General features: G+C 47.3%; 1 protein-coding gene across 3 annotated transcripts in view; it reads left to right on the top strand.

Moving 5' to 3' along the window:
- TMEM87B (transmembrane protein 87B) overlaps window positions 1–15,178 on the top strand; it is a 919,680-nt gene that overhangs the window by 471,313 nt on the left and 433,189 nt on the right. For all 3 annotated transcript variants that reach the window (XM_069607836.1, XM_069607835.1, XM_069607834.1), the window contains one exon: window positions 14,508–14,601. In XM_069607836.1, coding sequence (XP_069463937.1) covers window positions 14,508–14,601 — 94 coding nt within the window. The remainder of the gene's footprint in view (window positions 1–14,507; window positions 14,602–15,178) is intronic.

Here is a 15,178-nt window from a genome sequence, read left to right as displayed (position 1 = left end):
CTTATTTTTTTCCCCATAGACATAATGGGAAAAAACTTTGCTCACGCCTACAGCCCAAACCGCTGGACGGATTTGCACCAAATTTGCGGCGGGAGCGGCAGCTTGGTCCCAAAAGCATGCTTTTTTTTTATTTGGTGTAAATCCGTCCAGTAGTTTTTTTGAAAAATGACAAAAATGTAAGTGCAAAAAATTAGTGATATCTGTGTCCGCTTTGCGGACACACTTCCCTGTTCGCTCCGCAGACAGGACAGGGATTGGGCAAGCGCTTGCTTGATGTCCGCAGACATCTGACGTGCGCTCTGATTGGTTGCCGTGAAGTGTGCAGTGCGTCTATTGTGAGAGACGCCCGCCATCTTTGTTCATCGGTTCATGGAGCGTTTCACAGTAAGCTCCGTGTGTTCCTCCCATTCCCCCCACCCCCGCTCATGCTCCGTGTCTCTCTCCCGTTCCCCCCATCCCCGCTCATGCCCCGTGTCTCCCCTGTGCTCCCCCACCCCCCGCTCATGCCTCGTGTCTCCCTCCCGTTCCCCCACCCCCCGCTCATGCCCCGTGTCTCCCCTGTTCCCCCCACCCCCTGCTCATGCCCCGTGTCTCCCTGTTACCCCCCTACCCCCTGCTCATGGCCCGTGTCTCTCTCCCATTCCCCCCACCCCCCGCTCATGCCCCGTGTCTCCCCTGTTCCCCCCACCCCCCGCTCATGGCCCGTGTCTCTCTCCTGTTCCCCCCCCACATCCCCGCTTATGCCCCGTGTCTCCCCTGTTGACCCCCACCGCCGCTCAAGCCCTGTGTCTTCTTCGTGTTTCCCCCACCCCCTGCTCATGCCCCGTGTCTCCCCTGTTCCCCCCACTCCCCGCTCATGCCCTGTGTCTCCCTCCCTTCCCCCATCCCCCCCTCATGCCCCCCACCCCCACTCATGCCCCGTGTTTCCTGTTCCCCCACCCCCTGCTCATGCCCCGTGTCTGTCGTGTTACCCCCCACCCCCCGCTCATGCCCCGTGTCTCCCTAGTGTTCCCCCACCCCCCGCTCATGCCCCGTGTCTCCCTTCTGTACCCCCCCATCCCCCGCTCATGCCCCGTGTCTCCCTCCTGTACCCCCCCCCCGCTCATGCCCCGTGTCTCCTGTTGGGCCCACCCCCGCCCAGTGTATCCCTCGTGTTGCCCCCCACCCCCGCTTATGTCCTGTGTCTCCTGTTGCCCCCCCACCGCTCATGCCCTGTGTCTCCCTCGTGGTCCCCCACCCCCCGCTCATGCCTCGTGTTTCCCCCGTGTTACTCCCACCCCCCGCTCATGCCCCTTGTGTCTCCAGTTGCCCCCCACCCCCGCTCATGCCCGTGTCTTCCTTGTGTTCCCCCCACCCCCTGCTCATGCCCCGTGTTTCCCTCGTGTTCCCCCACCCCCCGCTCATGCCCCGTGTTACCCCCCGCTCGTGCCCCATGTCTCCCTCGTGTTCCCTCCACCCCCCGCTCATGCCCCGTCTTCCTCGTGTACCCCCACCCCCCGCTCATGCCCCGTGTCTCACTCGGCTTTTCCCCCACCCCCCGCTCATGCCCCGTGTTTCCCTTGTTACCCCCCGCTCAGCGCTCATGCCCAGTGTCTCCCTCCTGTTCCCCCCCGCTTATGCCCTGTGTCTCTCTCTTGTTCCCCCACCCCCCGCTCATGCCCCGTGTCTCCCTCCTGTACCCCCACCCCCTGCTCATGCCCAGTATCTGCCCTGTTCCCCCACCCCTCGCTCATGCCCCGTGTCTCCCTCGTGTTTCCCCCCACTCCCCCGTTCATGCCCCGTGTTTCCCTTGTGTTACCCCCCACCCCCCGCTCATGCCCCGTGTCTCCCTCATGTTTCCCCCGCTCATGCCCTGTGTCTCCCTCCTGTACCCCCATCCCCCGCTCATGGCCCGTGTCTTCCTCGTGTTCTCCCCACCCCCCGCTCATGCCCCGTGTTCTCCCCACCCCCGCTCATGCCCCGTGTCTCCCTCGTGTCCCCCCTCACCCCGCTCATGCCCTGTGTCCCCCTCGTGTTTCCCCCACCCCGGCTCATGCCCTGTGTTTCCCTTGTGTTACCCCCACAACCGCTCATGCCCTGTGTCTCTCTCTTGTTCCCCCCACCCCCCTGCTCATGGCCCGTGTCTCCCTCCTGTACCCCCACCCCCCGCTCATGCCCCGTGTCTCCCTCCTGTACCCCCACCCCCACTCATGCCCAGTATCTGCCCTGTTCCCCCCACCCCCCGCTCATGCCCCGTGTGTCTGCTGTTGCCCCCCACACCCCGCTCATGCCCTGTCTCCCTCCTGTTACCCCCCACCCCCCGCTCATGCCCCGTGTCTCATCCGTGGTCACCCCACCCCCCGCTCATGCCCCGTGTCTCCCTCCTGTACCCCCAGCCCCCGCTCATGCCCCGTGTCTTCCTCGTGTTCTCCCCACCCCCGCGCATGATCCTTGTGTTCCCGCCACCCCCGCTCTTGCCCCGTGTTTCCCTCATGTTACCCCCACACCCCTGCTCATGCCCTGTCTCCTGTTGTCCCCCACCCCCCGCTCATGCCCCGTGTCTCCCTTGTGTTCCCACCACCCCCTGCTCATGCCCTGTCTCCTGTTTCCCCCACCCCCGCTCATGCCCCGTGTCTTCCTCGTGTAGCCCCCACACCCCGCTCATGCCCTGTGTCTCCTGTTACCCCCCCACCCCCCGCTCATGCCCTGTGTCTCCTGTTGCCCCCCCACCCCCGCTCATGCCCCGTGTCTCCCTCGTGTTACTCCCCACCCCCGCTTATGCCCCGTGTTTCCGTTGTGTTACCCCCACCCCCCACTCATGCCCCGTGTCTCCCTCCTGTTCCCTCCCCTCCCGACCCCCCGCTCATGCCCCGTATCTCCCTCCTGTACCCCCCACCCCCGGCTCATGCCCAGTATCTGCCCTGTTCCCCCCCCACCCCCCCGCTCATGCCCCGTGTCTCCCTCGTGTTCCCCCCACCCCCCGCTCATGCCCCGTGTCTCCTTGTGTTCCCCCCCACCCCATGCTCAAGCCCCGGGTCTCCACTGTCCTCCCCCACCCCCCGCTCATGCCCCGTGTCTCCCTACTGTTCCCCCCTCCCCCGCTCATGATCCGCGTCTTGCTCCTGTACCCCCCACCCCCGCTCATGCCCTGTGTCTGCCCTGTTCCCCCCACCCCCCGCTCATGCCTCGTGTTTCCCTCCTGTTCCCCCCAACCCCGCTCATGCCCCGTGTCTCTCTTGTTCCCCCCACCCCCCGCTCATGCCCCATGTCTCCCTCGTGTTCTCCCCACCCCCGCTCATGCGCCATGTCTTCCCTTTCCCCCCACCCCCCGCTCATGCCTCGTGTCTCCCTCACATTCCCCCCACCCCCGCTCATGCCCCGTGTCTCCCCTGTTCCCTCCCACCCCCCCGCTCATGCCCCGTGTCTCCCTTCTTCCCCCCACCCCCGCTCATGCTCCGTGTCTCCCCTGTTCCCCCAACCCCCTGCTCATGCCCCGTGTGTGCCCTGTTCCCCCCACCCCCGCTCATGTCCACGTGTCTCCCCTGTTCCCCCCACCCCCCGCTCATGCCCCATGTCTCCCTCGTGTTCTCCCCACCCCCGCTCATGCGCCATGTCTTCCCTGTCCCCCCACCCCCTGCTCATGCCTCGTGTCTCCCTCACATTCCCACCACCCCCGCTCATGCCCCGTGTCTCCCCTGTTCCCTCCCACCCCCCCGCTCATGCCCCGTGTCTCCCTCCTTCCCCCCCAACCCCCGCTCATGCTCCGTGTCTCCCCTGTTCCCCCAACCCCCTGCTCATGCCCCGTGTGTGCCCTGTTCCCCCCACCCCCGCTCATGTCCACGTGTCTCCCCTGTTCCCCCCACCCCCGCTCATGCCTCGTGTCTCCCTCCTTTTCCCCTACAACCCCCGCTCATGCCCCGTGTCTCCCCTGTTCCACCCCACCCCCTGCTCATGCCCACGTGTCTCCCCTCCTTTTCCCCCACCCGCCGCTCATGCCCACGTTTCTCCCCTGTTCCCCCCCACATGTCTCCCCTGTTCCCCCACAACACCCGCTCATGCCCACGTGTCTCCCCTGTTCCCCTCCCACCCCCTGCTCATGTCCTGTTTCCCTCCTTTTCCCCCCACCCCTGCCCCGTGTGCCCTGTTCCCCGCCACCCCCCGCTCATGTCCACGTCTCACCTGTTCCCCCCCACCCCCGCTCATGTCCACGTGTCTCCCCTGTTCCCCCCACGCCCACTCATGCTCCGTGTCTCCCCTGTTCCCCCCCACCCCTGCTCATGCCCCGTGTCTCTTGTTGCCCCCCACCCCCAGCTCATGCCCTGTGTCTCCTGTTGCCCCCCACACCCCGCTCATGCCCTGTCTCCCTCGTGTTTCGCCCACCCCCGTTCATTCCCTGTGTCTCCCTCCTGTTACCCCCCACCCCCTGCTCATGCCCACGTGTCTCCCCTGTTCCCCCCACACCCGCTCATGCCCCATGTCTCCCTACTGTTCCCCCCACCCCCCCCGCTCATGGCCCGTGTCTCTCTCCTTTTCCCCCCACCCCCGCTGATGCCCTGTTGTTTTCTCTTTATACACCCCGCCTTCTCTTTCCATGGTGGCCATCTTGGTAAAAGATTTTCCTTACTACGGTGTCCCGGTTTGGGAAGAAAAATCTTTTTTTTACCACCCGGGGTTCCCACTTTGAGGACCTAAAATGCTAGTGGTCTTCATCTATTGAAAAGGATGTTATGGTTAAGTTGCACTAATAAAAACCTATGAAATTCAATGAAAAAACTTTGTTAAAGGGACGTTATGGTTCCAAGTAAAACGAAAAACCCTTGAAATTCGCCAGGTATGGTAAGCAAAGCAACCATAACTCGCGCCACCACCGTGCACTGCTAAGACTAACACCCACAACATCAAAGATGACATCACAAATGTCATTGATGACATCACTGATGACATCACATGTCTGGCTCACTTTTTTTCTTTTGCTGACATATCTAGGCCACATGGTTTTCTTCAGTAACAGTCAGAAACTAAAAATGTTATTTTATTTGAGACGTATCCTTCAAGTAGGTTCTTACAGGAATTCCCTTAGAGTTCAGCCACATCATATGAAACATATACATAGGGGAAGACACAAGCTTGAAAGACAGCAATCCTTTTTGTGCATAAAGGTAATCAATATACTTATCAGCACTTTCTGATAGTTCTGTTGTTTTTATATGGCTGTACCTTCCCTGTATATGGTCATATTTGTGTACATTGTACTCACACTACTTTCCTTAAGGTCCAATCACATCAAGTGATACATATACATAGGGTAAATAGCAGCTTTGAAACAGAGCAATCATTTATTTGCATGAAAATAATCAGTTAGGTTATGAATTGTTTCTGCTACTACTTGTGCTTTTTTGCTAACTTCACTTTCCCTGTACATACCCATATTGGTATGTGCTCTTGTCTCTTTGTGTTTTGTCTATAGAAATGCAATTATGTAATACATGGGTTTTATTAGCTACTTATTACATATTTCACAGTACAGAAAAATCTATTAAGAAAACAATTATCATTTCATTATTCAACATATTAACATTATGAATATTATACTTTGATCTTGTACGCTGCACACAATGCTGTTTCTTCATGAGTAGCTTACATATTTCATGAAAAGTACATACACGTGATGTCATCATTGATGTCATAAATGACATTTGTGATGTCATCTTTGATGTCGTGGGTGTTAGTCTTAGCAGTGCACGCTGGTGGCCGAGTTATGGTTGCTTCGCTTACCATAACTGGCGAATTTCAAGTGTTTTTCGGTTTTACTTGGAACCATAACGTCCCTTTAACCAAGTTTTTTCACTGAATTTCATAGGTTTTTAGTAGCACAACTTAACCATAACGTCCCTTTAACAAAGTTTTTTCACTGAATATATATATATATAAACAGTAGTTGTATGCGGTCCCATTAGTATCCCATTTACAACAACTCATCGGCACTCTGTGTCTAAAATTGTTTTCTGATGGTCGAACATTTAGTCTTTGTGTATCATCGGCAGTACTCCCCGAGTGTGATGTAAAACTTGAGTACTATTTAGTGTTGTCCCACTGTTAGTTATGTTAAGCTATGATTTATACCACAAATCTTCAGAAGATAAATGAGCGTCAAAAGAGACTGAGGACATTGACTATTTTTCAACTTTTTGAAAAGTAACTATATCAATAGTCAAATGCAGTTCTAAAGTCTAAAACCACTAGATATAGCAGTTGCCCTCTAGAATTACAATGCATCTTCAGTGCATTCAAAATGATGATGTTGCTAGAAATACCTGCTCTTGCAATGAACCCAGTTTGATGGGGATCACGATTATTTGACTTCAAGGTCCATGCATTGAGATCTCAAAGAATTAAACATGCATAAATCTTTCCTGGCACATCAAGAAAGGTGATTGGTCTGTAATTTGATGGTATTTTACGATCGCCCTTCTTGAATATTGGTACTGTTATAGAGTGCCTCCAGTATTTTGGAATTTTATTCAATGAATTGATATGGTTTGAATAAGTTCAACTGAATTTCAGACCACGTTTCGGGATGTTCTTTTAGCATCAAATTCGAGAGGCCATATGTGCCGGAGCCCTGGATCTGGTAATTATTTTTATAGGTTGTCCTGTATCATCTTTGTCAAAGGTCAAATGGAAGTAACTTGCATATATAGTGATTGGCACAATGGGTCTATTTGAAGGAGATGAATATAGATTTGTGAAATAAGTTATCTATTGACATTCCGACACTCCATTTACTTGTACTGCTAATTGAGACTGAGATGTTGCTTGATTTAGTAAAGACCAAATTTGTGCAGTGTTTATGTTGGTCATTGCTCATATCATGACTTCACTGTCATTCTGGTAAGCGTGTGCTCTATGCGCGCGCATCCAGTTTCTATATATTGTTTTTGTTACTAGTTTGGCAAACCTCTGATCCAGAGGCAGGCACCTAGCCATTCTTTTTTCTTGACGAAAGAGGGTCTTCCTTTGCTTGATTTGAGGATTGTAAGTGTGGACAGTGCTAAAGACCCTTTTATTAGGTCTGGTGTTATTCAATTTAAACAATTTGAATTCACTATATTGGAATCCTTGTTGAATCGATTGGTTGGAGGAGGTGTTCATTAGTGAAATTATTAAATTGTTAAAGTTTCCTAGAGTATGCTCTGTCCAACGAAATCTCGATTTACTATTATTCGTTGTTAGGGTTCCTTGGAGATGAGTTCAATGGTGACTCTGAGTAAGACCACACTAGTGTGAGCATCTCGTGGTCAATCTGAGGAATAACTTGAAATGTCTCAGCTATGGAAAATAGTGCCTGGTCAACATATATATAGTCTATAGTTGCTCTTTGGCTACCTCTTTTCCACGTTGGCCGAGGTAGGATGTCGCGACAGGTAAAGCCCCATTGGCCATGATGAAACTTCGAGATTTTGTAAATGATTGCCAGAGTGTTAGACGTGGATCATGTAAAGTCGGGTTCATTTCAAGACAATGCAAGTTCAAATCACCAGTCAGAATAACATAGGTTTTTAGAAAAGGGAAAAGGGGGGTCCTCTTTGTGATTTATAGAGGGGCCTGAGTCTGGAGGACAAATTTACACTGCAGACAAAAGGGGTGGACTCTGGCTGCCTCTTCCTCTGAGACACTAACGGGTGTCGCACTGGCATACATGAAACCAAGTCTACACTAGGACTTGTATTTCTTATGGTAGAACCCAACAAGACTTTTTCAAAGGTGCTAAAACTTCTTTATTTAACACACAACAAGTTTTCCTTTTTTATAATAGATATACAAACTAAAAGTCCACTTTTACAAATTGCATTTCCAATATATTGTATCGGCATATAATGTCAACAACACATGATTGTTAGTACAACATAGTTATCAAGTGCAATGTTAACGCAATGTTAACGCGCGGCAGTTCCACCACTAGTCGCACGCACATGCGCACATCGCTCGCTCTCGTCTTTTTCTGATCGCTCGCGTCCCCGGCACGACACAACGCATGCGCGAAGCACGTCCAGCGACGAACGGAATACACAGCTCACTTCAGGAGCTCTTCCCAGTACGAGAAGGTAAGCATACCGCTCTCTCCTTCGGGATATTACAAGTACCGGCACCATAGGGACTGTTACATTTAACTGTCAGGCCCCATATAAAAGCATTTTTAGTTTCTCATATAATGAATAGAGATTACCGAATAGGACACTCGTCCTTGCACAGTTAGCCACACTGTCTCACGATTTTTACACCGGTCAATAATAAGTCACCAGCACTTATTTTTCACGTGCACTTTGTGGTCAATTGCATGACACAAGTAGGACACATTTCTTTAAAACGTGCTGTGTCCTATATGTTGTAGTGGAAGCCTCTTCTGCAACTCAAGAGAATGATCTCTCCTTGGTCTGGCACACTTGGATCCACTATTCTCCACGCATCATTTTGCCCTGAGACAAAATACTGTTGAAGACAGGTATGTCTGAGCACTGCATCATGTTTTTTAGTTACTTATCTAGTTGAACCTTTTAAACAACACACGTTCCTTCTCTTGTTCCTTATCCACAGTTTTTTCTGAAGAACACACGAAAGACGACTCGATTCCTTCTCATTTTACAGTCCTGAGGAAAGCTATAGAACAACCCACCATCAACACCTGTTGTTACATAGCTGGAAACACATTTGAGTGTCGACTCTTTTTCAGTGCATGCGCAGTAACATTGCACTTGATAACTATGTTGTACTAACAATCATGTGTTGTTGACATTATATGCCGATACAATATATTGGAAATGCAATTTGTAAAAGTGGACTTTTAGTTTGTATATCTATTATAAAAAAGGAAAACTTGTTGTGTGTTAAATAAAGAAGTTTTAGCACCTTTGAAAAAGTCTTGTTGGGTTCTACTATAAGAAATACAAGTCCTATCAGTGTAGACTTGGTTTCATGTATGCCAGTGCGACACCTGTTAGGGTCTCAGAGGAAGAGGCAGCCAGAGTCCACCCCTTTTGTCTGCAGAATAACATAGGACATTTTTGGTGCAGTATTATTGAGTTCGAAGATTTTGCTCAGGTCAGAGAAAAAGTGATCATTAGATATGCCCTGAAAATTCCAATATACATTTATAAGTGCTATTACAAAATATTGGTTTTGAGCTTTAACCAGTTGTATGAATGGATTTGGCGCAGACCAGGGCTCGATTGTAAATCCTGATGTAATTTGTACTGCTGTTAAGAGCCCAGACATGGGTCTGCCCTTAGACGGACGAATCGCAGAGAGGAAAAGTACCTGATGATTATCCCTGCTGGGCGTATCCAAGTGCCACGTTTCCTGCAAAAAGAACTGAGTCGAATGTGTGTAAATGATTTGCAATATTATTTAATAAGTACATATGTCCTTGTGTATTCCAGCTGGCTAATGTTGCATGTCTTAGTTTTGAGGTTGATTTTAGTTGAGATTTATTTTTACAGCAACAACAACGTAGTTGAGTGTGATGCACATTTTGATTTTGTTTTAGTGGAATGGATTGAAGATGATCCAACGGTTTGTGTGAATCTTGAGTTTGGGGAGCATACACATTTGCCATAATCAAGGAGGACCTGTATTCATGTTATGATGTCGGTGCTTCTTGTATAAGTTCGAAACCTAGGTGAAAAAGATCATCCTTGGCTAACCAAATAGGGTTAAGAACCAATCTTGAAGAGATCCAAAGTTTCGACTCTGACAATTTTTGGTTGTTAAGAAAATCAATTTGATCAATGTCAGAAGAGCAAAGGTATTCTAGACTTGCAATTTTAGCAAATATGGCCATTATGCTAGATCTGTTAAGGTCATAGCTTTGAAAGGGAGCTGGTCGACATCTCATGATTAAACTAGAAAAGTGTTTCAAGTTCATTTTTACAGAGTAATTAGGAGGTTCCTTGGAAACGGGGGAATTTTGAACTCTGATCTTGGTGACAGGAGCTGGAAGAGATGGATTTTGATGTATTTTCGTTCCAAGTTGTTTGGTATAATTTAAAGTTGGATTCTCAACATGAGTTGTTACTTTTGTCACAGGAATTTGATGTATAGAACTAGGTAACATAAATCGGGTTGCCATGTAGCTGGCTACAATTTGAAGATCATTTTGTGAATTTAAATGAGTGTTATGAGTGAGTTCATGCGAGCATAAGGCTTCATCAGTACAAGAGCTTGGTTTATTTAGGACTTTCATTTCTATAGTTGGAATCAGGGAAGCTAGTTCAGAAGACTTAGAAGGTTTAGACTGAGCTTCAGTACCAGGGAGTTTCGATGACGAGAGAGTGTTATTTGAATTGTTTGAGGGACATTCATCAGATATTACAATTGGCAGTTTTCTTTGAACTGCCATGTAATTAACAACATCTCTGCAGATCTCTGCACGTCTAGCCTGAGAAGCCTGTGCAGCATAGTTTTGCATTGATGTCTTTTTGGGGTTGATCACACCAGACTCCTCCTTATCTCTCCTCCCTTCTCTCCTACTTCCCCTCCCACTCCCTTCGCTCCGCTGACCATTTCCTTCTCACTGTTCCTCCTTCCCCCTGCGCTTCCTCCCGTTTCCGCTCATTCCAACTCCTTGCACCTCTGCATTGGAACTCGCTCCCTCTTACAATCCGCTCTACCACGACCTTCACTTCATTTCGTACTTCCCTTAAATCCCTCCTCCTCCATTCTCCTCCTTGAAAACTTCCCCTCTCCACTTCCCCTCCACCCCCCCTTTTTTCCTTCATCTGATTCCTCTCTCCCCTTTCCTACTCCTCTCTCTTCCCCTTCCATTTTTCCTCGCCCTATCCATCTCCTACTCCCCCCCACCTCTTCCCTCTCCCCTTTCCACCCCCCTCAGTTAATTGCTCTTTGCACTGTTTTGTTGAATGATTCAAGATGTAAATTTTTCTCCCGTTGTTAAGTGTTGCTGTTATTTTGTATTTTGTTGTTCCATTGTACAGTGCCTTGGTGTAAGGCGCTCTATAAATAAATAAATCAATCAATAATCTAACAAAGGTGACCCTACTTGAGATTTGGTAAAAAAAAGTTTGTCATTATAGAGTATTTTTTTACAATTGCTCCAGAAGCTTGAAGATTGTTTTTCTTCAGAATCTTGATAGACTTAAAAAATTGCATAGTTGCAGCACTTTGAATTTGCTGTGGTTGCTTGCAGTTTTTAGTCTTTAGTTGTTTAGTCAAGTAACGTGGGTTATTTTTATCATTATTTTTTACTATTTGATTGGTAGGTTTAAATGTGGTATAAGTTTGTTTAAGAGGAGCCACACCAGGGCTACTGTTTGTGTTTGTTCCCACAGACGTGTATTGAATTGGGACCATTACCTCTTCTTGTTGTATAGAATTTTTCTCAGTGGAGCTAATAATTTCAAAAATTAAAGATAACGGACAACGTGTTTATTGTATTCAAAGTAATTTCAATCAATGAAAGTTGGGGTATACCAGAAGGAGGAGAAAGAACATATGGTTTACCTTCATCAGGCCTTCTCAGAGTAGGAGCGGCATATGAAAATGCAAGTACAGAATCCACTCGTAATGCATTGTTGAGACAGAATCGGTGATTGTGACAAATTGTGCAAACTTTCAGATTCAGATAAATCCAACGGTTCATGCTCATTGTTAGTCATCCTATGATGATGTGAAACGGCTGAACTGACTGATATTTGTGATATGTCATATACTGAATTCAGGGAGATATGATCGGCTCAGTCAAAAATCAGAGGAGCCGTTGAAGCTTTCGGTATTGTCTATACTGCTCTTTTTAAAGTCCAGATTAGATTGCACATTAATTGCAATGTTTGGATCTGCAGAGTTTAAATCCACAATAGGCTCTTGCACAACAGCAGGCTCTAACGGAGTACCAATGTACCCCGCTGAGATAATCAAGTAATTTACTGAAGCAGCGTTAATTACCTGTGCATTTAAAGCTGCAAAGGTGAGATGCAGTTGCTTTAATTTTGCAGTTGTCATAGTTACAGTTTTCCGAGGACATAGCTGCTTATTTGCTGTAATAACATCCAGTCGATTAAGTTGCCTCAAATTTAATTTCGTATTTGCACGGTTAATAGTCAGTGAAGATGAAGTAAGAGCAGAAATCAGGGGTAATGCTCGGGCAGAGTTGGGGTGTTGTTTCAGCGTATGCGGAGCAGCCGCAGAAGGTTCATGAGAAAGCATTTCAATTTAAGGGACTAAGGTTTACTACACATGCGCTTGAATTAAGAAAGAGTGGATAAATTGCTTTCAGAAATATTGGGTTGAAGTAGATCGAAGTACCGTCGCCTGAGACTCAGCGGCAAAGCAGTACTTCGAGGTACTTCGCTATGGTGCGATCGAGTCCTGGCAGTTATACCCTTGTGATTAGAGGGGTGGGGCTTAGCAATTTAAAGAACTAAACAGCAAAAAGAAAGCAAATAAAAATAATGTAAGTTGATGAATGCATTGTTCAATTCACAGTGTTCCAAGTGAAATACATCTAAGGATTAGCACGTAGGCATACCGCAAGTTCACGTAACAGTCCACAAATGACTGGCAGCTCCAGGCAGCAGAGTCCAACGTGGCAAAGCGGTACTTCGCTATGGGGCATGTGCGCGAGTCCCGGCAGTTATAGTCTTGTGATGAGAGGGGCGGGCCTTAGCAATTTAAAGCTCGCAAGTTCACGTAACAGTCCACAAAGGACTGGCAGCTCCAGGCAGCAGATTCCAATGCAGCAAAGCGGTACTTCGCTATGGTGTGCTCCTATCTACTAATCAACCACTAGCCACCGTCACCTGGATGTAGTCCTCAGTATCTCTTGATGTTGACATCCTTTCACACCCCAGAATATCATCCTGTATAATGGATCTACAGCCCCTCATGTGCTGTAAACAGTGGATTACTTTGTTCACGAGGGCTTCCTTACTCTCATATGATCTTGCTGAGAGTTTGGGGACATTCAGCAGATAAATGCAATCAGGTGGGCCTCTCATATCCCCCCACTTAGTGGGCCCCGGATACTGGGGCGAGGGCAGGCGATGTAGAGGCATTGTGCTGAGTCCTTGGCCTGACCGGCCCAAGCCACTCCTCCCATACCTCCCTGATGGGTTGGATCGAGAGAACCTCTCAATGGTTTCTCTTGGAGCATTCAATTCCCCTGTACGAGACCAATAAAGAGTAGTAGTGCAGAGAGTTGTAGGACAGAGTAGCAACATCAGAGGGTGCAGGTAAGTGGCAGTTGGAGAGAGACATCGTAGAGACTGAGGAGAGAGATGTAGGAAGTAGCAAAGGGGTGGAGTTGAATGGAGGAGAGTAGTAAGGAGATAGTGCGGCTTGAGCGTCTGACAGCACATCTATAGGCCACTTAATATACTATCATTGATGGCGTTTGCCTGCTTTTCATGTCCATTATATTTGTATAAATTCTACTGACAAGAGGAAGAGATTTTGGTAATTATGGAATTCCGGAAAATATAAAAGTTAAAATACCAAAAGTAGCTTTTTGTGGCCAGAATTTGATAAAGAATTGAGATTTGATTTCATTATTATATCCTCCAGAACATCACTGTTTCTGCAGCATATTATTCCATCTCCTTTTCCAGAATGTGTATCTTCAATTTCTTCAGTCAAATGTTGGGCCAGCAAAAAGGAAATTAAATGGCTTCTAGAGGCTGGGTTCTTGTGGATTTTTGAGAGGTTAAAAGGCAAACTCTTGAACAATGATCACTATGCGCCAGAAACATAGTCTTCTTTGACCAATGTTCCTCCTCCCCATTGAAATTGAAATATTCCTGCAAATTCGTGCAGTATACACATGCTAGTAAAACATTATTAAAGGTAGGTAACTTTTTTTTATGTCAAACACCTGGCATGACCTCAAATATCTGACTACGTGGTATTCTGAAGTGAAATGAAAAATTAAGAGGATTTCCCTTGACATGCTCAAGTTGGACGAGGGGCTAAATTAGTGTCCCTTCTCACTGAAACGAGCAACAAAATGAGTTGGGTAATGTTATTTGCTGATTACATACCAATCTCTGTGGTCTTAGAAATGTACAATATGCATGCATACATAAATAACGTATTAGACAGAAATTCTGAATGTGCAGAAATCAACAATATTGCACATTATAAATATAATGCCATTGGATAATTTCATTGATGAATGTGTTTGTGTACAGCTCCTATTACCACAAGGCAAATCAGTGTAACATGGTTAATTGTAGAAATTCTCAAAATTGAAATTATGCCATCAGTGTTTGTACCGTTAGTGCAAAGGGTTTGTTTATATTTTAGGTGAGCGTATGTTAAAAAATCCTGAATGTTCATGCATAATATTTACAAAAAAAAGGCAGCTCGTGCCCATAACACATTTCATGTATAAATATTGAGGGGTATTGCAAATGATACTTCCCAATTTGTTAATTGTGCTCTGTCCAATCTCAGTGTGATTTCTTTGTGCATGTCTCATTAATTATTTTCAATTTTATTCTGTCCTCTCATTCAACCAGGCCTCGTTTAGGCACAGTCATGCATCGCGTGGTAGGACTGGGTGTTCTCTATTTCATTTTTGCCACGTTGGAAGGAATTCTGAGAATTATTGGGGTAAAGAATTAACGTTTAATTTTATTTGTTGACTATTCATCTTGGTGTTAGTTTTACAACCTTCAGTTTCTTGCAAACGAAGGAGGAAATTTGCATGAAAGAAATGAAGGCCATCTCTGTATAAAGCATTTCAGTGAATAATTTGTCATCTCATTTATTGATAAGATGCTCTGATATTAGATAATAAATGTTCACATATCTAACAATTGGCCATTCAGGTGCAGAAAGTTGGATCTTCCTGGCACGTACCATCCTGGTCCTAATTGAATCTAACATCTGGAATGATTGCCTGTAGACCAGTCTTCCTGCCATTCCTAGTGATATTCCTCAATTTACACCCATCACTTTGACCACATTTCCTCTAGCCTGATTACACTTTACGGATTCCCCTCCAAACTTATATCAACCTGTTTTTCATTTGCTGCAAAGGTGTCATGTGCATTTTATCTCCCTTGACCTCTGCTTCCAATAGAGTAGTGTTTAAAACAAAAAGAAATGTAATGTTTTTGCTTGATAAATCATTAGTTCCTTGCTGATGTATTTTTATGCAATCTCGACCAGCCCAGCTCTTTTTGAT

The sequence above is a fragment of the Ambystoma mexicanum genome, chromosome 4q (assembly GCF_040938575.1).
Source record: "Ambystoma mexicanum isolate Mex_15411 chromosome 4q, UKY_AmexF1_1, whole genome shotgun sequence".
NCBI classification, from domain to species: Eukaryota; Metazoa; Chordata; class Amphibia; order Caudata; family Ambystomatidae; genus Ambystoma; species Ambystoma mexicanum.
The sequence above is the reverse complement of the archived record's forward strand: the minus strand, read 5'-3'. Positions and strand labels throughout refer to the sequence as shown.